Source organism: Rana temporaria, chromosome 7 (genome assembly GCF_905171775.1).
Source record: "Rana temporaria chromosome 7, aRanTem1.1, whole genome shotgun sequence".
NCBI classification, from domain to species: domain Eukaryota; kingdom Metazoa; phylum Chordata; class Amphibia; order Anura; family Ranidae; genus Rana; species Rana temporaria.
Window position 1 is genome coordinate 159,221,442 of NC_053495.1, and position 26,502 is coordinate 159,247,943.

The window sequence follows — 26,502 nt, forward strand, 5'->3', positions numbered from 1 at the left end:
AGGTGGCACTGGTGGGTACTGATAGGTGGCACTGGTATGAACAAATGAGGCAGCCATGGCTCTCTGTGTGAGGGTCTGATGTCCCTCTGAAAGAAGCCAGTGATCGGCTTTTTTTTCCTTCACGCTAATAGCGTGAGGGAAAAAAATTACAGATCACGATCTTCTATTTACATGATGTGATAAGCTGTCCTTGGCTGACAGCTGATCACGTGGCAAGGGGCCGGGATCCAGGGCTGGGCTCCGATCTGTGATCAGCTGAGTCTCATAGACCCAATAATCACAGAACGTGCTGCGCGCGACCTGCATAGACGTTCTCCCGGCAATTAAGGCCCGTGCTGTAGCCGTCTTTCGGCTATAGCGCGGGCAGCAAGAAGTTAATTGTGTCTGTCAGTTACACACAAAAAATGTTGTTGCTAAAAAAAAATGCATTTGTTCTTTAGGAGGTAGTGATATATATATATATATATATATATATATATATATATATATATATATAAATATATATATATATATATATATATATATATATATATATATATATATATATATATATATATATATATATATATATATATAAAAAGCATGCAACCTCATTTTAATAATTCTTAAGGCTGCGGCGCGGGGCACAGCAAGGGGTCTGGTGCATCCCCGTTTACCGTTTCAGGTCTGAATTACAGTGGCCCTAATTTTTGCCTGAATTCGGACCTGAAACAGCCAAATATGCACATGACCCTTCTGCAGTGCGTTCCGTAGCCGCCCCGGACATGTGAGAACCGGCTCCGTAGAGAGCCGGTCACACTCTCCTGTCATGTTGGATACGGGGAAACCACATCCAATTTGCATAAGTGTGAACCCAGCCTAAGAGCAGCATTCCATTAAAAATTATCAGGATTCATCTCCTCCCTGGGTTATTATATAATTTCTAAGCGGAATGGATAATTCCTTGTACCTATGGGTTTGAACCATTAACACATGGGCCGCAATATGTTAAAATGCACTGCCATAGCTGTAGGTATGATGTATACTCCCATGTTATTTACATTCTCTTGTACCTGATGGCTTTCCAGTACACTGCAGATTTCAATGCCTGTTCCCGGAATCAAAAGCCACACGTGTGCATCGCACTCTCTCCAGTGGCTCAACATTACTGGGATAAAGGCTGAGAGCGCACACTGTGCATTCCTAACCAGCAAACCTAACCACACTTAAATATATATATATATACATACAGGGCTCAAAAATTTCAAGTCCTGAGAGCCACTAGCCAGGTCTTAAGGGTTACTTGCCACCAATTGCCCCACCTAACCCCAACCAAGCCCGCCCCTAGACATGCCCTCAGATACTAATCATATAACACTTAAATGTTTTATGCAGAATTAAGTTACAAAAATAAATATTAACAACAACTTTATCAGTGCCCCTCAGCACTGCCTCACCAGTGCCCGTCAATACAGCCTGACCTGTGCCCGTCAGTACAGCCTTTACCTATACCCATCAATACAGCCTCATCTGTGCCCATCAGTACAGTCTCATCTGTGCCTGTCAGTACAGTCTCACATATGCCTGTCATTACAGTCTCACCAGTGCCCGTCAATACAGAATTACCTATACCTGTCAGTAGTGCCACTTGTGCCCATCAATACAGCTTTAATTTGAATTGTTGGGTTCCCGGCGCCACTTACATCACACAGTCCCGCCTTCTTGCCCTGCACTATTCATGTCACACAGTCCCGCCTCCTCGCCCTGCACCGCTAATGTCACACAGTCCCGCCTCCTCACCCAGTGCCTCCCAGAATTGGACCGGTGTTCTGTCTATCAAATGCGCAGAGCGAGAAGGCAGGACTTTGTGACATGAGAGGTGCAGGGCAAGGCGGCGGGACTGTGTGATGGGAACCCAGCATATCAAAGGAAAACTGTTACAGTGGGCAATCCCCGCTCTCTGATGATCGGCCAGCTCGACTCTTTTCCCCTGGCTGGGAGAATGGCTCCCATTCAACCCCGCCTACCGGCGTTGCTCGTTCCACCTCCTCCGTGGCAGCCCACGCTCGCCAGCCCTAATTTTCCACTCGCAAAATGTGAGTAGGCAAGTGGAAAATGTGAGGGCTGTATATATGTATACATATATATATATATATATATATATATATATATATATATATACAAATGTACAGATAAGATACACACAGGGCAGGGGAGAACAGGGAGCAGATGGGAAGGGGCAAACAAAACTGGGATGGGAATAAGGCAGTAGGATACTGGAAAGGCAAAGGCAACAGGGTCAGGCAGCAGCACAACAAACAGGGTACAAAGTAGGAACAGCCAAAACACTAAGGCGCCGTGTGGTAGAGAAGCCTTCGATAGCCACCTAGCAGCTGACACCAGGTGAAGCTGATCACTGGAACCTGCTGTCTGTAACGTACCTTAGGTGTGAGCCTGACATGCAGAGGGAGACCTCCCGTACACCCCCGGCTCAGAGACCACTGGAGTGGAGACAGTGGTGGTAAGAGCATGATAAGGTAAGGGTGCCTGCTCAGTCCTCACTGCTTTGAGAAGTAAAGCCAAGTGAAGCCAAGTGGAAGCTGGAACAGCTGGTACAGGGAGCAGCGGATGCAGGTCAGCCGGTGTAGCAAATGCAGGTCAGCAGATGCAGTTTTGCATAGCAGAGGATGCAGGTCAGCAGGTGCAGGTTTGCAGAGCAGCAGATGCAGGTCAACGGGCCAAGGGCGCAGAGTAGCAGTGGCATGTCAGCAGGCGCAGGTTTGCAGAGCAGCGGATGCAGGTCAGCAGGTGCAGGGTTGCAGAGTAGCGAATGCAGGTCAGCAGGTGCAGGGTTGCAGAGTAGCGAATGCAGGTCAGCAGGTGCAGGGTTGCAGAGTAGCAAATGCAGGTCAGCAGACAGAAGCGCAGTCAGCCAAGCTGGGTCATACACATCAGGTTAGGCAGCATAAATGGCAGGCAGAGAATAGTCAGAGTCCAGGCTGGGTCTTGGCAACAGGTAATCAGGCAGGTAACTGAGCAGGGTCAAACAAGCCGAAGTCAGGACTGGAGACAGAAGCAAGGTCAGGAACCTCGGTCAAAACACAGGAACAGGATATAGGCACAGAGTCAGGAACACAGGGAACAGAAGCAGATCAAACCTCAATGGGGCAACATCCCTGGAGCATCTGTTATAGGCCACTGGGCGCCAAAGCACGTCAAACATGCACGCATGCGCACTTTCGTGCGCAAAGTCCACAATTCGCACATGCGCATAGGCGCACGCCTTCTGAAGCGGGCAGTACATCCCTGACACTGTCTTTTGGGAGACACCTGCTGGTGGACACTGGAACTGCAGCTATTAGCCCTGAGAACCACAGTGCCACGAGCAGATGAACTAATACCTACAACACATAAGAGTCATGTACTTTATTTTTCTTAAATGGATCAATTTACAATGGATAGGTTGAATTAATGTATACATAGTCATCTGTATGCCTTAGCATGAGCAAAGAAAGATAAAGTGATTAGAAAATTAATAATATTACCAAAATGCTATTAGGGACTTGAAATGACCATAAATACACTAGAATCTCCTCCTTCATAGACCATAATATCTTTGTAGGATGGGATGCAATGGACCCTCCTCATCCATGTGGTGTTCCTCGATGCCCAGATGGATATGTATGCAAGGAATGGATTGGACCCAACGATGGAATTACTCAGTTCGATAACATCCTATTTGCGGTGCTGACCGTCTTCCAGTGTATAACCATGGAGGGCTGGACCACAGTGCTGTACACTGTATGTATAATCGTTTTTTCTTCTTTTTTCTATTATAGCCTTAAAAATAGATATGAGGGACATTTTTTTGTAGTTGATAAAAGTCACATAAAACAGTTTTGTCCAAAGAACTAAATAAACTAAATAAATAATACACATTGTAAGTTTCATCTTTAAACATGAATGGATCCAATGATACTTATTTGACATAAAATAACTAGCTTTACTGGTTTTATTGTATTATAATAACAATAATGTTACAACGTATTTATCAGTGGAGCTAGGGTTGCCATCTTTTCTTCAAGCCAAACCCAAACGCTTCACTGGCGCACGGCAATTTATTTTTGTGTGTAGTATACATTGTAAAAGACCTTGGACACTTTTGGGTGGCTACCTGAGGAAGGGAGAGTATTGAGTCCCTGAAATGTGTTGCCTAATAACCAGTCATGTTAAAACACGATATACTGGACTGACTGATTATAATAGTGCTGCCCTCAATCTCTCTACCCTTCTTGTAAAGTTTATGTTCCGGGAATTCCTCCCTGGGCACATAAAGTACTGCAAACTGCACCACCCAGCCCCAACAGTTCTCAGCCTCTGATAGAGTTTGACAGGCAGTCTGCAGTGGGGTTGGTTGGCACATAGGTGCCCTCTTCCCCCAGCTAAATGCCCAATGTGCATGGTAACTCAGACTACCCTGGAGAACCCCAGCTGATAGAGAGCTGCTTGAAAATGTACATCTAAAGTCAGAACCTACCTGCTTTGGGTTCAGCTACCAACACTCTGACTGACTGTCCAGAATAAATACCAAAGGCAAAATTAAAGTGGCAGCGGGGTGGACGAGGGGCAGTGGGATGGACTGGGGGGCAGCGGAATGGACGGGGCAGAGGATTGGACAGGGGGGCAGTAGAGTGGACTAGAGAGCAGCAGGATGGACAAGGGGGGCAGCAGAGTGGACTGGAGGGCAGAGGGGTGGACTAGGGGCAGCGGGTGGTCAGGGTGGCAGAAAAGTGGATGGGGCAGCAAAGTGGACTGGGGGTAGCAGGATTAGCAGGGGTTCAGCGGAGTGGACAATGGACTGGCCAAAGGGATGAGGGGAAGACACATTGGTGGCAGGCACTGGGGACTTCTCACTGGCAAGTATGCTGCGAGAATAATGTGTCTGGGGGTCTGGCAGTTGGAAACCCAGACACATGATGCAAAGATGGGACTGTCCGGGTGAATCTCAGATAGATGGCAACCCTAAGCGGAGCCTACAAACAGTGCAGGCTTCATTTACACAGAAATAGCCGTCTGCTCCCCTGAGACACTGACAGCCGAGTCCAGAGATTTTGTTGAGTATACTACAGTATATATGCCCGCAGAGATAGCACTGGGCATTATAATCAGACTAAGGTTTAACATGTGGCTAAATTACCAAGCCTCTGAAAAGCAATCCGTGTTCAGATAGCTTTTCATAGGTGTTTGGCATGTGATGAAGAGTCACCTACTCACTACCTGTTTTAACTCATTAAGTGCGGCAAAAACACACCCGAATAGTTTGCATTGCACACAGTTGTCGGTGTTTACCATTCATATGCATGATGTATGTTCGGCATCAGTACTGCCCACCAATTGCAACAGGGGGGTAATTTTTGTTGTGTGTGCAGGGCAAAGTATCATGACTGTTGCTGTTCTTTCCCTCCAGTCAAAGCGCCAGTCAAAGTTGTGGCAAAATAGCTGTAACTTACAATTTCAATGGAATTAGCAGACAGTGACCACTAACATATTGTAAATCTTGTAACATCATTAATGGTACAAAAGACAGTTTTTGAGTGTATCCTCAGAAGGAAAGGCAGCAACGTGTACCAGTCCTTCTTTCCTCCCTTTGAATCAAGTTCTTCATTGGGAAAGGCAGCAGCATGCCCCAGTCTTTCTTACCTTCCTTTGAATAAAGTTGTTGGTTTAAAATAAACATCTTCTTTCTCTGGCAAAAGAAATACCAGTACCTTGACCTCTACTTTGCAAACCTTTCATCTTTGTAATGAGACCCATAGGCAAACAGTTGCGGTGGGTATGCTTTTCTTTCAATAGGGCTATTTTGCCCACTTGTAGGTTGGGTTTGCTAGTATGTTGTTTACAGGACCGTGAAGATTGTAAAGGTACTTCTGCTTCCACTGACTCCAAAAGACATTGGAAAGATGCTGAACCTGTTTCCACTGTTGTCTATGAAGCATGGTTCTATGCTTATTCTGTCCGCTGGGCTCTCTACCATTTGCTGTAGTTGGAGCCTCCTAATTTTTGATACTTGACACATTTGCGAAGGATGGAGGATATGCGTCATTTCTTCCTCCAAATACCTACAGATCTTACTGTTCCTTCCATAAAGTGTCATCCTTGGTGCTGAACTTGTTCATGGCAATGTCCAACTAGAAGTGTAGTGATGTGATGTTGATCTGACACAATAATTGAACAGAACAATGATGATGATACACTTCATAGGAGGGTGTGGTTTGTTATGTATGGGACATTGGCAATTTGGATTCTCAATGTTCTTGCTCTGATCAGTCATTTCAAGGGCTGCAATGGTTGGAAAGAACAACATCATGGTTGCTAATAAACTGACAATACTGTATGCATTATACCTATCTATGCAGCAGGTGGCGCTGAGGTATTATAGTGTGTATCTATGATATGATGTAATTGGAGGAAGTACTGTTTTTCCTCTGTGTGTACTTGTTTGTATCCTGTTGCTGTTTCATGCTGTAAGACATGATCTAATATTCTCCATGAAAGTAAAGCCATATTGCTAGGTAGAATTTCTGTCCTTTTCACAGACATTGAAACTCGTTGGTCTCTATGTGAAAAGCATGAGCTAGCGGTCCTTGGGTAAAAAACGTTTGCAGCTTCCTCCCAGCCCCCCCCCCAAATACTTACCTGAGTTGATATTGATCTAGTGCTGTGGCTAAGAGCTCTCTCTCTCTCTCTCCTCTCCTCTCCTCTCTCTATCATAGGCTTAGATACAGCAGTGGGAACCATTGGATTCTGCTGCGGTCAGACAAAGCCAGTGAGCAGAGAGTGGGGGGGGGGGGCAGGGTTGAGCCCCACTCTGTGTGTCTATGGACACACAGAGACGGCCCAGAAGCGAGCCTGCATGTCTGTCCTCGTAGCAAGTACTTGCTATGGGGGCAGACAATGAAGAGGAGGAGTGGAGTATAAAGAAAATGGAGCAGTGGGGCTGCGAAGACCAGGCTAGCGTAAGCTGCTGTGGTTGTCGGTTTTAGGAGGCTGGTTGTGAGGCTGATAGCTCCTGCAGCTATTAGCAGCCGAACACATTTAATCGACAGTTTGTACCGATCACTTGCAAGTAATCTTCACAAGCGACTACTGTACATGCGATCAGCCACAAAGAACTGTGCAAGCTGCAGCCTCTCATTGATTTCAATGGGGCTTCCCAGCCACAGCCAATTACAGGGAACCATCCTGGATCTTCTTCAGTTTATCGCAAATGGTCCCATTCACAAGTTTGAATGGGGCCTAAGCAAAGCACAGATTTACTTTGTGTAAAACCAATTACAATTCACTTAGTCAGACCAGTCCAATATCAATTTTTATTTGCGAACGTGCCATGCCTAGCATGAAACATGTCAGAATAAAATCTGTTCCTGCTGGCTATTTAATCAAAGGAAGAATATTATTTTGCATCTCACTGTGTGGCATTTCTGTTGCTGGTACAATTGATTGCTTCGGTGGAGACAAGCCGGGGCAGCACCTGAGATGTCATTGTGGAGTGTGGAGCCTGATCTCGCCTGGAGGGACATGTAAAACATTTGACATTGGCTGATATGGGTTACTGCAGTTAAGAATTAAGAACTCTATTTAAATAATAAGGGCCCACTAACACGGTTAACGAGCGCTTCGCAATATGAGCACAGTTTTTTTTTTAAATCCTGACTCGGTTTGCGAGTGTTGTCTCACAAAACAAGCAAGATTCAAGCCAAAGCGGTGTGCAGTACCGTGTTTGGCCTGAGGTGGGGGGTGGGTGCCGATCGTAGCCATTCGGAAATGCTTGTAAAATCTCGGAAATACTCCGTCCCAAGCCTTTCTGAGTTCAGCCTTCGGGCCTTTCTGAGTGTTTATGAGACTCTACAGCGCCCCCCACATCTGGCCACATGCGGTATTGCATACCGTTGAAGTCAATGCGGAACAATTTATTTTCATTTCCATTGACTTCTTTTGGGAAATTCGCTTTGATATGCAAGTGCTTTGGATTACGAGCATTCTCCTGGAACGGATTATGCTCGTAATCCAAGGTTCCGCTGTATTTTGCATGCATTATGTTGAGCATCCTATTGATTTTAAATGGTAGTCTAACGGTTTGCAATGCACTAAAACTGGACATGCTGCTTTTTTTTTTTAAATACAGTGGACCACAACAAGCAACAACCCAAGCATGTTGTGCAGGTGGTTTGAGCACCACTCAAAAATAGATAGTAGAGCGCACATCACACTGTGTTTGATGCATCACCATGCATTGCATTAACACGTGTTTTGACTGCCTGTTACTTCAATGCACTAGTGTAGGTAGACCCGAGGCTCAGCAGATTAGACAATACCATCATTACAATTATGAAACCATATCTGTAAAGATGTTGAGCTGTCCATAAGAAGGCTTTCTAAAGAAAAGAACATTGTATTGTGCATTAGACTATCTCTACACAATTTGTGCTATTTAATGATGACTGACATATGGTAACAAGGTAATATAGTGAAGTCATTATTCGTAATTCTGTCTTGCAGAATGATCTGTATAATTGGGAACTGAGCACAGGGGAAACTCATTTCTCTCATAATTTATCTGATCAGTGATATGAATTGTGTAAAAAAAATATATATATATATTTGCGCTTGTCCAAAAAATTATAATGAAGGTGCTGCTACTTATAGCATTTGTTAACCCCCCAGAAAAATATACAGATCCTGGTCCCTTAAAGCAGATTACACAGCACAGTGCTTGTGCTGTGTAATCTGCCCCCCTCTAAACTGTAAAAAAAAAAAACCTCCCTGATCCTGCCACTTCCTACATGTCCTTTCTGCTCTGACCATGAAAATCATGTCTGCTGAGCCATGACCACTGTGGTTAGAGTGTGTCCCTCCATCATACGCTGCCTGTTCTCAGCTCTCCTCTCCCCCCCCCCCACCCCTCATTCATGCCTGTCATTTCCTTCTCTGTCTGTCTCTAGCCCGGCGACGCCCCCCTGCCCCCCCCGCCACTATTATTGTAAAACCTTAAATTGTCACTGCCAGCCCCTCTATTAGAGGCTGGAATAGCACACGGTTTAAGTTGTTTTGAAAAATGAGTGTTCTAAATACCAAGTTTCAGCTGTATTCAGGCCGGTCACGTGACTCGTGGACGCTTTACTGCTCTGAATAAGGGCTTCTGCGGAGGAGACGAGCGGCCATGTGATCTCCCCGGCTGACGTCAGAGGAGATCTCGGCTCCTCCCGCAGAAGACATTCATTGGAACTGTAAAGCGGCCGTGAGTCATGTGACCACCCTAAAGACAGCTGAAATTTGGCATTTAGAACACTCCTTTTTCAAAACAACTTACACAGTGTGCTATGCCAGCCTCTAATAGCGGCGCTGGCATAGTTTTATAGAAATGCATTAACAAACACTTTAAAATAACCTGAATACTTTAGCTAATAGTATATGTGATGAAAATATAAGCGTGCTACCCAATAATACAGTGCAAATAATGTGAATACAAAGAATTTAAACACAGTAAGTGTCCATATAAAAACTGAAAATAAATTAAATGATCGTATAAAAGTCCAACTGTCAGGTCACCTGTGGCCAGGTGATAAGTGCACCCCGTTGGGGTCAGGGATGCACCACAGGGTAGTGATCCCTATAGCCGACTGCTGCTATCAGAGAGGAAGCGTGAACCAAAGATTCCCCAGGGCGCAGAGTCTAAGACCCAGCTTTGTGTTCACCCGAGCCTCTAGTGGTGAGGATGGCCTTCGCCGCAGCTGGATCCAGGTCGGGAGCCCTGGGATCCCCTAGGTCACGCTCCGCAGGGAGAGAGGGGAAGCAGCAAGCAGGACAAGTGATGGGTAAGCTGAGGTCAGGGCAACAGGCAGACAAGGGTAACTGAGGGACAGGCAAAAGGTCAGGGTCACAGGCAAACAGGAGAAGTCAGGGACGAGCCAAAAATGGTACACAGGAAGGTAATCATAGCACACTGCAGACAGGAACTTAAGCTAGCAACACGGTTGAACAGCACAGCAAAAAGCAGTGTTCAGTTGATGCTTCGCCTTCATATAAAATCAAAGCCTCTTACCAAAACGGTTGGATCTCAAAATATAGTCCAATGCGCTCATGGAAATGACAGCCAAGACGAATAATCCTTGCCTCAAAATCCTCCACACACTGCTCCTTTCCAATGGGACCGGGCTGTTTAAATGAAGGATCTCTAGTGGATATGGACAATCTGTCTTCAGGTTGTCTCAGACACATAGGATAATGGAAGGAAGAGGCTTCATAGTGTAGTGCTTCTAACGTATATTAATAAAAAAATATGTAGCACTTACATTAAAGAAAATGGTGAATATCACAGTAGTAACACAGCCGTGGATCTTGTCAACAGGCTGATACGTGGTGACGTCTAAGGAATACTTAGAAGTCACCACGTATGAGCCTGTTGGCAAGATCCATGGCTGTGTTACTATTGTGATATTCACCATTTTCTTGAATGTTAGTGTTACATACCTATTTTTAATAAATATATGTTTAAAGCACGACACTATGAAGCCTCTTCCTTCCATTATCCTATGTGTCTGAGACAACCTGAAGACAGATGGTCCATATCCACGAGTGATCCTTTAGTTAACCTCCCTGGCAGTATGATTCTGTCTGGAATTGCGTACCAAAAGCGGTACAATTATTTTGCAAGGAAATTTGGAGTTTTATACTGTAGGCCTGTAATTTTTAGAAATAACTCACTTAAATATGACCAAGCAAGAGTCTTGTAGGCATCCCGGGTATGATTTTTTTTTTAAAACAAAATTATAAATTATAATATAATAAATAATTATAAATAATTATAACAAATAATAATATAATTCTAATAAAAATTATTCAATAATGTAATCAACTCAAAATCACTGAAATTTGCTCAGTTGCAGAATTGTCGCTGTCATTATTTTTATTTTTTTATGACGAATTTCCCCACAAATCGCTATCGCACAATTCTGCAAGTGATTATAATTTATTATCGCTGTTTTCTAGCTGATCTAAAACCATTTTTGACATAAAGGGACACTTTTGGACAATCTACAGTTTTTAGACAGAAAGAACATTTTTTATTATATAAAAGTACATGTAGGACACTGGGCAGACCACTAGGGACAAGGGGGGTGTATTTTTTACATACAGTACTGTAATCTATAAGATTACAGTATACTGTATGTAAAGTGTTTGTTTACTTTTTTGAATTTGGCGCCGTTCTCCGCTCCCGTGCGTCGTAACGTCGCAGGGAACGGAGATCGGCGGCACACGGGGACACTGTGAATCGAGCGAGGAGGTCCCGCTCGCTCACACAGCGGGGTGGCATCGCTGGATCCAGGGACAAGGTAAGTAACTTGCCTGTGGATCCAGCGAGAAGGTAAGCCGCGCCACTGCACACTCTGCACGTCCACCCCGAGCGTGACTCGGGGATACCGATCTTAACATGAAAAACCAACCCCGAGTCACGCTCGGGTTTACCGCCAAGGGGGTTAAACAGCTCGGTTCCATTGGAAAGAAGCAGTGTGTGGAGGATTTTGAGGAGAGGATTATTCATGTTGGCTGTCATTTGCATGAGCGCATTTGATCTCTATAATTTGAGATCCAACTGCTCTGGTAAGCCAAGCCTCTTTGATTTTATATGAAGAAGAAGCGTTGAATGAACACTGCTTTTTAGCATTTTGCATTGGTTTTGAGCACATGTTGGACTTTTATATGATCATTTAATTTATTTTCAAGTTTTTATATGGACACTTATTGTGTTTGAATTCTTTGTCTTCACATAATTTGCACTGTATTATTGGGTAGCGTGCTAATATTTTTCTCACAGTGATATGAATTATAAGGTGTAGGAGGCTGCAGCTTTCTCTCATTACCTATAGTGACTGTTGTGCCACAGCTTTACCTCTTTAGCCAGGTGTACCTTGCTGTAACCATGGCTACCAGGTTGATACATGAAAACAAAGCGCAATTATATAAGCCGGATTACGCATACCATGGTGATGAGTGTTTCATGCACATACATCATTGTGACACATGCACTTATCAAATGTAAATAAAAACACCATGCAGTAAAATAAGAGGGTGCAATATGGAGATGAGAAGAAATTGTAGCGTAAAGAATTTAGCTCAAAGTTGGCTAAGCTAAAGCATGATCTAATTCCTGCAGTGGGAAAAAAATCCTTCTTGATCCCCCAGGAGGCAATCAGATATTCCCTGGATCATCTACGCCTGGTGTTATTACCCATAAATGTTTTGCCCTGCACACACGATCTGAGTTTTCGTCGGAATAAACTCTAACGGGTTTTTCCGACGGAATTCTGTTCGAGCTATCTTGCATACACACGGACACACCAAATTCTGACTGTCAAAAATGCAGTAACGTACAACACTACGCCAAGCCTAGAAAAATGAAGTTCAATGCTTCTAAGCATGCGTCAAATCGTTTCCGAGCATGCATGTTTTTTTTCCCCGTCGGCGTTCCATACAGAGGAATGGAATTTCCGACGGAAAAAGTCCGATGGGGCATACACACGGTCGGAATATCCCATGAAAAAATTCCGTCTGACTTTTTCCATTGGAAATTCTGATCGTGTGTACAGGCATTAGTATCCAATATCAGGGTTATTTAAAAAGAAATTGTAATGAGAAAACAGAGGTGGCCATTGCTGACCTTGGTACTTGGCTGGGCCTGGATTTTAGTTTTAGGACAAAATCTCAGAACAAGACTGCAGACCATGAAGGAAGGAGTGAAGTCAGAGCTGTGAATAGGTACTGAAACCATTGGATCAGCATGACAGCAAGAGAACTACTATTTTTAAAGGAGAGGTTGTCAAAGGCAGCTTCCATACCTCATTACTCTGTTTCCTTTAATAAGGAAGCACATTAATATGGATGTCCATTGACTCAAAGCAATCAACCAATATTTAACATCTTGTTAATAAAAGTTTCCAACGTATTCAATCAGTGTTGCATAAAACCTCATTCAATTTGCTCCTGTTTGAGCCCCCCATAGATTTAAAGTCACGCTGTTAGGAGTCTACAAAATAACAAAAGGACTAACCTGTAAGTAAAATAGCTTTATGCACACCTGTTCAAAGGTCTGTTTGCCAAACATTCATTCTATAGCAAAGCTCCCGCTGCTGATCTGTTTTGGCTCCTCCGGGCTGGTTAAATAGTGATTCCCCCCACTGGTTGCTGTAGTTGCTCTTGCTGATTTCTAGTCACTGCAGGGCACAATAGTGATGGGGGGGGGGTCCTTAGGAGGAACCATAGCAGCCAGATGGACACAGGCTAGCAGATCAGGATGTATACAACAGTTTTTTTGTTATTTTAAGGATCAGTGACAGGATCATTTTAAGACTTCCATACATTTCTATCCAAACTTAATCGATTGTTTAGTTATGGTAGGTGTTATCCATGCCTAATAAACCCTACATTTTAGTGGCGTTAAAGCATATTATTAATTTAATTAAATTCATTATTTGTCAATAATTGACCTAATAATTTGCTACTGTCATTTAGTCTTCCCTTTTCTGGAGTAACATCATGTTACCAACCAACGGGCTAGTCAGACAATGCTCCAATATCACCTGGAGGTCCTAATTGGTTTAATGCACTTTATAGGATTATTATATAACCAATGCAAATGGCATTGGCAAAATGTTGTTGTGTTGAGGATGATAAAGAAATAAGAGTGTAGGTTGAGTCAGCTAACTCGTGATTTTCCAGTTGCTGTGGTCTACTGCTGTTCACGCATTATCACTGAGCTGTACATACACTATATTGTCAAAAGAATTGGGACACCTGCCTTTACATACATATGAACTTTATAGGAACCCCAGTCTTAGTCCATAGGGTTTAATATTGAGTTGGCCCACCCTTTGCAGATATAACAGCTTCAACTCTTCTAGGAAGGCTGTCCACAAGGTATAGGATTGTGTCTATGGGAATGTTTGACCAGTCTCTGCTCTAATTCATCCCCTAAAGAAGTTTTGTCGGGTTGAGATCATGAGTCTGTGCAGGCCAGTAAAGTTCCTTCACCCCAAACTCGCTCATCCTTGTCTTTATGGACCTTGTTTATGCACTGGTGCACATTTATGTTGGAACAGGAATGGACCTTCCCCAAACTGTTCTCACGAAGTTGGGAGCATGAAATTGTCCAAAATGTCTTGGTATGCTGACACCTTAAGAGTTCCTTTTGCTGAAACTAATGTCTCGTACACACAATCGGAGTTCCTGTCGGAATAAACTCAGATGGGTTTTTCCGACGGAATTCCGCTCAAGCTGTCTTGCATACACACTGAAACACCAAATTCAGACCGTCGAAAAACGCGGTGACATACAACACTACGACGAGCCTAGAATAATGTCAAAGCAGTAAGGGGCCATCCACAAACTGTCCCCAAAAGCTGGGAGCATGACATTTTCCAAACCTAAGGGACCAAGCCCAACCCCTGAAAAACAACCCTACACCACAATGGCCTATCCTCCAATAGATTTGGACCAGTGCACAAAACAAGGTCCATAAAGACATGGATGAGCGAGTTTGGGGTGGAGGGACTTGACTGGCCTGTACAAAGTTCTGACCTCAACCCGATAGAACACCTTTATCATGAATTAGAGTGGAGACTGCGAGCCAGGCCATCTCGTCCACATCAGTTCCTGACCTCACAAATGTGCTTCTGGAAGAATGGTCAAACATTCCCATAGACACACTCCTAAACCTTGTGGACAGCCTTCCCAGAAGAGTTGAAGCTGTTATAGCTGCAAAGGGTGGGCCAACTCACTTTTGAATCCTACAGACTAAGACTGGGATGCCATTAAAGTTCATGTACATGTAAAGGCAGATGTCACATTACTTTTGACATTATAGTGTATGTACTGTGTAAACCACATTCCTTACACAGGACCTTAGAGACAGAGCTTTCTAGTTTTGGTTTATGCTGCTATACTCTGCAGTCCAAAACTGACCACTTTGAATGAGCCCAAAGCATACAGCACTGCTGCGTTCAGATTCATATAAATTACAGATCTGAACAAATCAAATTGTATGCCGTGTTCATCAGCCCTTTCTCACCCTTTTGGGTGCCATGAGGAGCCCCTGGTAGCCCCCCACTTCTCTCTAATGGCGCTTACACATGATCGTAAATTCCGACAAGAAAACCGTGGATTTTTTCTTACAGAATGTTGGCTCAAACGACATGGTCACACATATCTTGTCGGAGATTCCGACCGTCAAGAACACAGTGACATACAAGACGTACGACGAGCCAAGATCAATGAAGTTCAATAGGCAGTTTGGCTCTTCTGCTTGATTCTGAGCATGCATGTTTTTTTGCGCGTGGGAATTGCATATAGATAATCAGATTTTCCGATAGGAACTTTTTCCGTCAGAAACATAGAGAACCTGCTCTCAATCTTTTGTTGGCGGAAATTCCGACAGCAAAAGTCCAATGGAGCATACACACGGTCAGAAATTTCAGACCAAAAGCTCACACCGGACTTTTCTTGTCGGAATGTACGATCGTGTGTACGTGGCATAAGGCTTTGGTTCAGCCAGAGTGCCTCAGCAGCCAATTATAGCATCCTCATTTGTTCATAGATGATAATCTGGTGCAGGATTTCAAACTGTAATTTAAGAGGAATTACCAAGATGAAAAGGGCATTAACCCATTGGTCAGCATTTCATTTAATTTGTTGTAATCAACGTAAAACTATTCAATCTGATTGGTTACCATGCATGTGCTGCTTTTTCACACATTTTATTACATTTTGTACTAAATTACTAAAAAAGCCACACAAGAAATAATGTACAATGCTGTTAAAATGTCCCAGTCGATAATAGAGCAGGCATTCTACAAATTCTACAGTAACCCTTGGGCATATGGCAGATTTAGCACAAACAGTATGTCGCTTGTTTTGTTTTAATTTACTGCACCAGCTTGCAATAGAAAAAAAACTCCTGACAGTTTCATGAGACCCACTCATGATTTTTCAGCTTGAGTTTGCAAGATTGGATTATAAGTATCAGAGCTGCCCTGTCATTGGGAACCCCGCCCCCAGAAATCTTCTTAAATGTAATTGTGTCCTAGTCATATATATATATATATATATATATATATATATATATATATATATATATATATACCCCAGACCTTCCTACCTTGTATTTATCATATCCGGTGAAACTATTTACTGGAGTGCATTGCAATGGTAGCAATTTTTATTTACATCAAGCCTCACAGTATTGCTTAGTCCCATTTTGAACTTTATGAAGTGGTAACGGGGGGTCTGAAGCCAGAGACTTTCATCAAAGAAGCATTGCAGGACCAGATAATGACCTGCACCCTTGGCATCGCTGTTATAGCATATATCACCCATAGATCACCAGCACACAATGGATCTTCAAGATAGTATTTAAACAAATTTGGCACAGTGGCGGTAGGTACCAAATATTTTTGGGTGCGACAAACAAACCTGCCCCCCTCACTGCCGCAGACAGCATTACACCCCCCCTGGGGGCGGAAAGGAGGCAACGATCAGAGGCCTTACCTTAGGAGCTCAGTTCACCTGGTTTGCCTGGTCACAGGCAGCGCGAGATTGAGAGTATGCCAAGGGAACAGTCGGGGCTTCTCCACCTGGCAGAAAAGGAAGTGGGTACTGAGAGTCCCTGGTCAAACGGGTCTCACTTCCTATTTGACCAGGAGGAAAATGAGGAAGACAATAGCAAAAATGTATTTGCTATTGTTACACAACTGGGTGGGCTCAGGTTGCAGGGCACAGTGCTCTGCGCCCCAAGCCCACTCTTTTTTTAATCCAATTAGATCCTGAGGCTCTAATCATGTGCTTAAAAAAAATGTAAGATTAGGGGCCGGGTGCCCCTAAACCCCTTATGCATATAATATATGCTTGAACCTATTACATTACCAGTCTCCAGATGATGGTTGCTACAGCACCCATTTACTTGTTGCCTACGTCATGATATTGCTATGTCTCGCAAGCAAGCTAGATTTTGGGCAAATTTGATATATATATATATATATATATATATATATATATATATATATATATATATATACACACACATACACAGTATATGAATATATACATTTTTACCTATAGGTAGGCCTATAATAAGACTTACCCATAGGTACTGTAAACACAAATTGATATTTACTGTAGACGCAGCCGGTGATGTCAGCGGGGCATGCTCTCTAAAGGAATGTCAACCTGGGGCAATCCTTCAGAGTCCTGTGCCGCAAGTGAGTGACATCATTGCTGTTTCAGCCAATCACACAGTCAGAGTCCGGGAACCAGAAAGGAGGACAAGGTTAGGATGAAAGACCTATAGTGGTGACAGCAGCTACTTGCACATTATGACTTTACCTTGCAGGTTGCAAAAAAAAAACACACAGCAGTTTACTACTGCTTTAAGTTTTGAAAGCAGTGTAGAAGGGTTAGTATGTCTTCAGGTTATATTTTCTTTCTTTGTCCCCGCTGGAGAGATTCTCTCTCTTTTTTTGCCCTGACAGCCAAAACTGAAAGTATGGGAAAATCCAAAATGAGTCATCAACAGCAAAGGAGGTGATATTTCCTGTTAGGGACACTAGTTCTGAAAAAAAGTCAAAGAGAGGATTCCCCTTACTTTAGGGAGATTTCCTTACGCCCCCCGTACACACGACCAAACATGTATGCTGAAACTGGTCCGCGGGCCAGTTTCAGCATACATGTTCGATCGTGTGTAGGCGCGAGCGGGCCGAATTCCAGCAAACATTTGCCCGCCGGGCCTTTTCCCAGCGGGCAAATATTCCTGGACGTGTTTTAAAACCGTCCGCTGGAATCCTGCCCGCTCGGACATTTACGGTCGTCAGTACAGACCTACCGTACATGTCCGAGCACCCGCCGTCCCTCGCATGCGTCGAATGACTTCGACGCATGCGTGGAAGCCTTTAAATGGCAGGCCCGCCCACGTCTCCGCGTCATCGCCGCGTCATCGTCGCGGCGACGACGCGGACACGCCTGCGTATTGTTTACGCGCGGACTTCTGTACGATGGTTAGTACAACCATCGTACAGAAGCCCTCTGGCAGGCATGTACGGTGAAAACGGTCCGACGGACCGCTTTCATCGTACATGTTTGCTCGTGTGTACCGGGCCTAAGGGATAGTTCCAAGGCCAGAGATGAACAATGGGAGATCATGGCATGTGCGGAGAGGTCCACAAAAAAGCAAAGTGCAATATGTTGAAAATACTGTATTTTTATCCATTTGCAGTAATATCGGTTGACAAAGGCCAAGAACAACTCTTCTAACTACAGCGTTTGAGAATAACAAAAAGCTGCCACCACTCCAAACCCTCTGTATCTCTTTGATGCACGGTGTCTCAGGTGCCAAACCAGGAGCCCATCGACGCTCTGTGCATTCAAGCTCTTAGAAACAGCTGTACACAGATGACGTCTCTTTATGTAAAACGTTATGGATCTGACCAAGCATATGCTGATGTCCACACCTGAGGATCATCCCTCTAATGCATTTCACCCCCTGCAAATTTAATTGTAGAGAAATGAGCAATGGAGGGAGAAATTCCTTATGCTGTATATTTTTATTTACAGTATATACTGTATATATACATACATATACATACATATATACAGTATCTCACAAAAGTGAGTACACCCCTCACATTTTTGTAAATATTTTATTATATCTTTTCATGTGACAGCACTGAAGAAATTACACTTCGGTACAATGTAAAGTGTAAATTTGCTGTTCCCTCAAAATAACTCAACACACAGCCATTAATGTCTAAACTGCTGGCAACAAAAGTGAGTACACTCGTAAGTGAAAATGTCCAAATTGGGCATAATTAGCCATTTTCCCTCCCCGGTGTCAATTGACTCGTTAGGGTTACAAGGTCTCAAGTGCTTATGGGGAGCAGGTGTGTTAAATTTGGTGTTATTGCTCTCACTCTCTCATACTGATCACTGGAAGTTCAACATGGCACCTCATGGCAAAGAACTCTTTGAGGACCTGCAAAAAAGAATTGTTGCTCTACATAAAGATGGTCTAGGCTATAAGACCCTGAAACTGAGCTGCAGCACGGTGGCCAAGACCATACAGTGATTTAACAGGACGGGTTCCACTCAGAACAGGTCTCACAATGGCACAACTGTGTTACACCGTCGTATCGTAAATGCATATTTACGCTGGCCCCCTGTTCCAAATTTGAATTAGGCGGGCTTACGCCGGCCGATTTACGTGTTGTTGTCGGAATGTCTGATCCTGTGTACACGGCATAAGACTGCCCAGGACTTCCTGTGAAAATCTCTGTCTTGGCTGGTCTGTTACAGCCCGCTTATTACCTGAGAAGGCTTTTACCTGAGTATTATAAGACAGTGGTTTCATTCGGTCACCGGCTCTGGACAGGAACAACAAGAAATTTATAGAATTATTTTTTTCTTTGCTCATTTCACCAACTCTACACAGAATTACACAAAACAGCCATAACCTATTCTAGAAAAAGCACTGTAGCACTATACCTTTAAACTCCGGACTCTAAACATTTATGTTGAGGTGAAAGAACTTGAATTTAGTATGCATCATTTTGTTAAACTTTAATCTTTTGTTGTTCATTTGTTCCCCTATTATCCTATCACATGGCTGGCATCTGTTCTGATCAGTAGAGCATCAGTGAACAGATCCCCTGCTGATATATAGCAAAATAGAATGAATGTTACTTTTGTAACATCCATGTCTGTTCAGTTTTCTGTCTCCATCACAAGATGCAGAGCTTAATGGCCCCATGGTGAGTCTATGGGCATGTGGATATAAACGGATGTGCATTTATCTACATTATTTTATCACCAATCTATCAAATTTTCAAATAAAGGGCTAGTTTATTGCCCATCTGACTTTTGGCGGGCTGGACTGTGGCCATTGGAATTAGAAAATGCCCTGGCATCAGTGGGAGTAATCACTGCCTCAGGCTTGGTGGTCAGAGGGAGTTAAAAAAATGGCATATGGTCATAGGAGGAATAGTGCCCCATTGTTGGTGTGAGTGAGAGAGCTAGTACCCCCATTGCTGATATCAGTGGAAGGAATAGTGCCCCATCATTGGTATGAGTGGGAGGAATAGTCCTGCAATGTTGGTGTCAGTGGAAAACATGATGCCTCATCGTTGGTGTCAGTGGGAAGGATAGTGCCTCATTAGTGCCTCATTATTGATGTCATTTGCACGAAGGACCGCATGCATGTTCATTAGAAGGAAGGCTAGCAGGATTGCTTTTTCAGGAAAGGCTGTGCAGTGTCGGAAGGAGAAGGAAGTGTTTGTTCATGTGGGCAGCAATCAATGAGATTAGGGCAACTGTAGAATTGCTGTGATCTACCGCCCCCCTGGACCATTATCAACTTTCCTTGATGACTTTTCTGCCTGGCTACCCCACTTTCTCTCTTCTGAAATTCCCCCAATCCTTCTCGACAACTTCAACATCCCTGTTAATACAAACACTCCTGCTTCTTCTAAACTTTTTAGTCTAACCTCGTCATTTGACCTGAAGCAATGGGTACAGGCTTCTACTCACTCTGATGGCAACATCTTGTATTGCATGTATTGCATCTCCTACCTATGCACTCCGTGCAACCTCTCCAACAATCCTTTTCCTCTCTCTGATCACCACCTTATTAGTTTCTCTCTCCCTGTTTTCCACCACCTTTCCCTCCAATCCCCTAACCATCACTTTAGAAACCTTCACCACTTCCACCCTTCTCTTTCCTATTCTACTACTGAGCACCTCTGTGACAAAATCTCACCCCTGTCCTGTGCTCTTGAGCGTCTGTGGCATAAGACTTATGCCGCGTACACACGATCAGGCCATCCGATGAGAACGGACCGATGGACCGTTTTGATCAGTTAACTGATGAAGCTGACTGATGGTCAGTCGTGCCTACACACCATCGGTTAAAAAAACGATCGTGTCAGAACGCAGTGACGTAAAACACAACGACGTGCTTAAAAAAACGAAGTTCAATGCTTCCAAGCATGCGTCGACTTGATTCTGAGCATGCGTGGATTTTTAACCGATGGTTGTGTCTACTAACGGGCGTTTTTTTCCCACACACGATCGGTTTTGACGGATGAAAACGGTCCATCAGACCATTCTCATTGGTTTAACCGATCGTATGTACGCGGCATTAGTCTCTCAAAGACCTTAACCAATACAAATCTGCACTCCAAAAATACAATTCTTGCCTCCACACTGCTAAGCAGACCTATTTTATCACTCTCATTAACACCTTATCATCCAGTCCCCGTAATCTTTTCTCTACCTTTAACTCTCAACTTCGTCCACTGCTGCCTCCACCCACAAACTCACTTACTGCCTAGGAGATTGCTAGTCACTTTAAAAATAAGATTGATTCAATTTGTGATAAAATCTCCACTCTATAGGTATCTCCCCCACTTAACACCCCATGTCAACAGGTACAATTAACACATCCCCTGTTCAAATCTGCTACTATAGACAAAGTTCCTAAACTAATTTCCAACACCTGCCTAACCACCTGTCCCTTGGACCCTATTCCCTCTCAAATACTACGTCACCCTCTGTCTCTATCCTACACTCTTTAACCCACATCTTTAATCTCTCCTTTGGCATCTTTCCCAAAGCTCTAAAACATGCACTGGTCACACCCATACTTAAAAAGCCATCCTTGGACCCTATGAATCTTAACAATCTACGCCCAATCTCCTTGCTCCTCTTTTCCTCTAAACTCCTTGAACTACAACCCACTGAGTGACCACCCCATTAAGAATAACCTTCTTGATCCCCTTCAGTCTGGATTTCACTCTCAACATTTCACAGAAACTGCTCTTCTAAAACTCACAAATGACTTACTAACAGCAAAAACCAACAGACACTATTCTGTACTCTTACTTCTGGACCTTTCTGCTCCCTGTGATATGGTTGACCACCCCCTCCTCCTCAATAAACTTTACTCTTCACTGGTTCTCATCCTGCCTATCCCACCGAAGCTTCAGTTTCACTTACAATTCTACTTACTCCTCTCCTCTTCCTTTCCCTGTCGGGGTCCCCCAAGGTTCTGTTTTTGGACCTCACCTATATTCAGTCTACACCTCCTACCTGGGCCCCATGGCTTCCAATATAATATCTACGCTGATGACACCCAAATATATTTCTCCACCCCTCAGTTGACCTCATCACTCTCCTCATGCATCACTAACTTACTAACAGACATATCTGTATGGATGTCACACCACTTCCTCAAACTCAACTTGTCCAAAACCGAGCTCATAATATTTCGTCCTCTCATGCCTCTTCCCCTGACTTCTCTGTCAAGATCAATGGCACAACCATTCACCTATCCCCACATGCCAGGGTGCTAGGTGTTCTCCTGGACTCAGAACTCTCCTTTTGGCCTCACATCCAATCCCTTTCCAAAGCTTGCCATCTCAACCTCCGCAACATCTCCAAACTGCGTCCCTTCCTAACCAATGACAATACAAAGCTCCTAATTCACACTCTGGTTATCTCTCGCCTTGACTACTGTAACTCCCTCGTCATTGGCTTACCTTTAAATAGGCTACCCCCCTTCAGTCCATCATGAATGATGCTGCCAGACTCATCCACCTTACAAACCGCTAAAGAGCCTGCTACCCCTCTCTGAAAATCTCTCCATTGGCTGCCACTCACCCAACTAATTAAAGGGGTTGTAAAAGAATAGAATAGAATTGTGGGCATTTCAGACTGCATAAGCAAAGGTTGGCTTCAGTGAACAGTAATCAATTATAGAGCTGTAGCTTGCTGACATTATATGCAAATATTGATTTTTCTGTAAGGGTTAAGCATGGCAGCACCCCTTCAGGCTTATCGAATTAACACTGCAATACATCCAAAAAACCTTTAGCTATTATCCTTAGTCCACATAATTATATGGGAATTTTTAAATTGTAAAGGAGTTGATCTTGGGATTATCCAATCAAAAATGTGGGGCTAGGAAGGAAGGCACCCAAAGGTTTAACTAGATTGACCAAATACTGTATGTAACAATGTATGTAACTCTGAGTAAAGTGCAGTGACCAATAAACTACTAGTTAGAATTAACTTCACCAAAGACAACGCAGGGTAGATTCTGATTGGCTGCTATGAATACTGCACTTTGATCTTTTCACCGTTTTGTTGAATAAACGTATTTTTCTTCTTAGATGCTGTGTACTTGGTGTCTCCTGGTGCCACATCACACAGCATGGACCTGACTCATAGAGAGAGGTTTTTCTTGGTTGTCCTCATTCATTGCACATTATCTCCAAACCCGCCCTGATCTTTACTCCCCTTTTCCTTCCCTTGTTAATTAATGTAATTGGCCTGTGAATGTTTGTTGGCAAAGATCTGTGAGTGTCAGTTAAGCCATGAGCAGCTGTGCTCCCATGCTGCTTGCTATTAGGGGCTATGTGTTCTGTGTCAGCACTTAGAGAAGAGGAGGAGGAGTATGAGGGCACAGTGCCCGGGCTATGCCATCATCTCCTCTGCTTTCATATTGTATGGCCCAGCCAGTGGGCCTGTATTCATTCATTAATAGTTACTGTGAACTTTATGTTACTCAAACCAGCAGGACTCAGCATGCTATTATAATGACGTGTTAATATCACGCCATTTTCAAACCCTTATTTGTTAATGCCATTTTTTAAGCTTTGTTTTTTTTTTTTTACGTGCAAGTGGACACGATTCAAAAAAAAATCTTTTAATATTTTTCACCTTGGAAAAATTTACATTGCTTTGTATTAAAAATCAATTTAATGATTTATGAAAGCAAGTGTCTATTCTCATCTGCAAGCTAGAAGCAGTCTTTTTTTTACATGAGCCATTTGACCTAATACATTTCAGATTTAGGTACACTATATTACCAAAGGTATTGAGACGCCTGGGATGCCTTTAAAGATGAACTTTGATGGCATTCCAGTCTTAGTCTGTAGGGTTCAATATTGAGTTGGCCCACCCTTTTCAGCTATAACAGCTTCAGCTCTTCTGGGAAGGCTGTCCACAATATTTAGGAGTGTGTCTATGAGAATGTTTGACCATTCTTCTAGAAGCCCATTTGTGAGGTCAGGCACTGATGTTGGATGAAAAGGCCTGGCTCACAGTCTCGGCTCTAATTCATCCCAAAAAAATTTCATACAGACGAACTGGATTGTTCTCTTTCTAAGTCCGTTGGAATTTCCGACGGAAAAAGTCAGATGGAGCACACATGGTCGGAATATCCGATGAAAAAATTCCGTCTGACTTTTTCCATCGTAAATTCCGACCATGTGTACGCGGCATTAGAGGCCAAGCTCAACCCCTGAAAAACAACCCCACACTACAATCCCCCCTCCACCAAATGATTTGAACCAGTGCACAAAGACATGGATGAGTGAGTCTGGGGTGGAGGAACTTAACTGGCCTGCACAGTTCTGACCTCAACCCTATAGGACACATTTGGGATGAATTAGACTGCGAGCCAGGCTTCTTGTCCAACATCAGTGTCTGACCTTACAATTGCGCTTCTGGAAGAATGGTCAAACATTTCCATAGACACTCATAAACATTGTGGACAGCCTTCCCAGAAAAGTTGAGGCTGTTATTACTGTAAAGAGTGGACAAACTCAATATTGAACCCTACGGACTAAGACTGGGTTGCGATTAAAGTTCATGTGTGTGTAAAGGCAGGTGTCCAATACTTTTGGTAATGTAGTGTATGTCCAAATGAATGGACCACTACATTCCCACTATATTCCTTTGCCTAAGCATACCATCACTTGTCAGTCTGCAGAAATAATGAACAGGTGACGTTTGCATTGTATGATGGAAGAGATTTCAGTTGTGTCCTGTAAAAATTATCTTTTTTATAGGTTTAGGATTTGTGTTTGTGGCAAAGGGGCAGACTATTGGCCAGTTAATTTTGCTCCAACAGGGACGTAATCTGAAATCTGGTGATCCTGGAACCCATCTGCCTGGTGATGATGGAACATCTTCATTACTGTCTCACACATATAAAGCAAGTTGTAAAATGTGCCAGTGATAGGATGTTTCTCACAAATCAGATTGAAAGCTCCCATGGCAGCTTCAATGTTATTGGTGATGCAGAAAACAGAGAGAGATGGAGGAAGCATTGGCTTCAAGAAATGCACACCTACTACCCTCCTACTGTGACTGTATAGAGGTGTGTGCTCGTGTTCTCGAGGGAACTGTCAATTTTGTAGAAGCAATGATGAATAGTCAGATGACTCTTGTAGAGAACTTGTTTATTCCTGGCCAGCAGTGAACGGCATGTGAACCTTTTTCTAGTTTCACTTCATAACTAGACATGTGCACAGAAATTTTCGTTTTTTTTTGTTCTGTTTCGTATCGTTCCGTAGGTTCGTTCCCGTTTGTTTTTCGTAAGACGCCCGTTTTCCTGTTCGTTCCCGTTCGTTTTTCGTACGACGTGTTTTTTTCGTATTCCGATCGTTTCCTATTTTGGTTACCGTTTTATTTTCGTACATGCGGGATGGTTCGTTATTCTGTTTAATTCATGTTCGTTACTTGTTAGACAATAATTTTCGTGAATTTTCATAATTTTGTACTTTCGTAAATATATTGCGGGATTCGCGGCACTTTCAACACGCGGCTCATCCATATGAACTATTGTTAAGCCCCATACACTTGGTCAGACTTTAACAACAAACATAAAAACAATCGTTTTACCGAACGTTCGTTCGTTTTTAAACTCCATCAGAAAACCATTTTTGGGTTCCAGGTTCAAAAGTCTAGCCAACTGATCTCCCTTCAGACGAAAATCAACAGAAAAGTTTATTTGGCTTTACTGTACTACCATTCAAAAAAACGAAAATGACATCTTATAACAAAAGATTTGCATTCTGTATTTTGAAACCAAATTACGAACAGAAAGAAGGAATTCAGAATACAGAATACAAATCTTTTGTTATAAGATGTCATATGAACATACAAACAGAAAAAGGAATCAAACAAAATACAGAATGAAAATCTTTTGTTAGATGTCATATGAACATACATACAGAACAAGGATTCAAACAAAATAAAAAATGCAAGTCTTTTGTTATAGATGTCATATTCGTTCTTTTGCCGTTTTCGTTTTGTCGTATTTTCGTCGGATCGTTCGTTCGTATTTGCGGTTCGTTATGCGACTCATTCGTAATCCCGTCGTTTTCGTATTTTGGTGCTTACATTTTTTCGTATGTACACATTATTCTGCGGGTACGAAAATGAACATTTTCGTACAAAAATAACATTCGTACGAACGGGAATGCACATATCTATTCATAACTTCCTACTTCCTGTTCCCAACCCCAAGTCCTCACACACATACATATTCTTCAGGAACTACACAAGTGAATTAAACCGAGGGAAGGCTGTAATATTGGCATTGTTGAGGTGTTCACTGTATAGCACTAGTAGTTTATT

The 26,502-nt window shown here is 43.2% G+C and overlaps 1 protein-coding gene across 5 annotated transcripts in view; it reads left to right on the plus strand.

Annotated features, from left to right (window-relative positions):
- Positions 1-26,502, plus strand: part of CACNA1E (calcium voltage-gated channel subunit alpha1 E) — a 265,360-nt gene that overhangs the window by 91,666 nt on the left and 147,192 nt on the right. For all 5 annotated transcript variants that reach the window (XM_040360246.1, XM_040360249.1, XM_040360245.1 and 2 more), the window contains exon 5: positions 3,602-3,780. In XM_040360246.1, the coding sequence (XP_040216180.1) occupies positions 3,602-3,780 (179 nt within the window). The remainder of the gene's footprint in view (positions 1-3,601; positions 3,781-26,502) is intronic.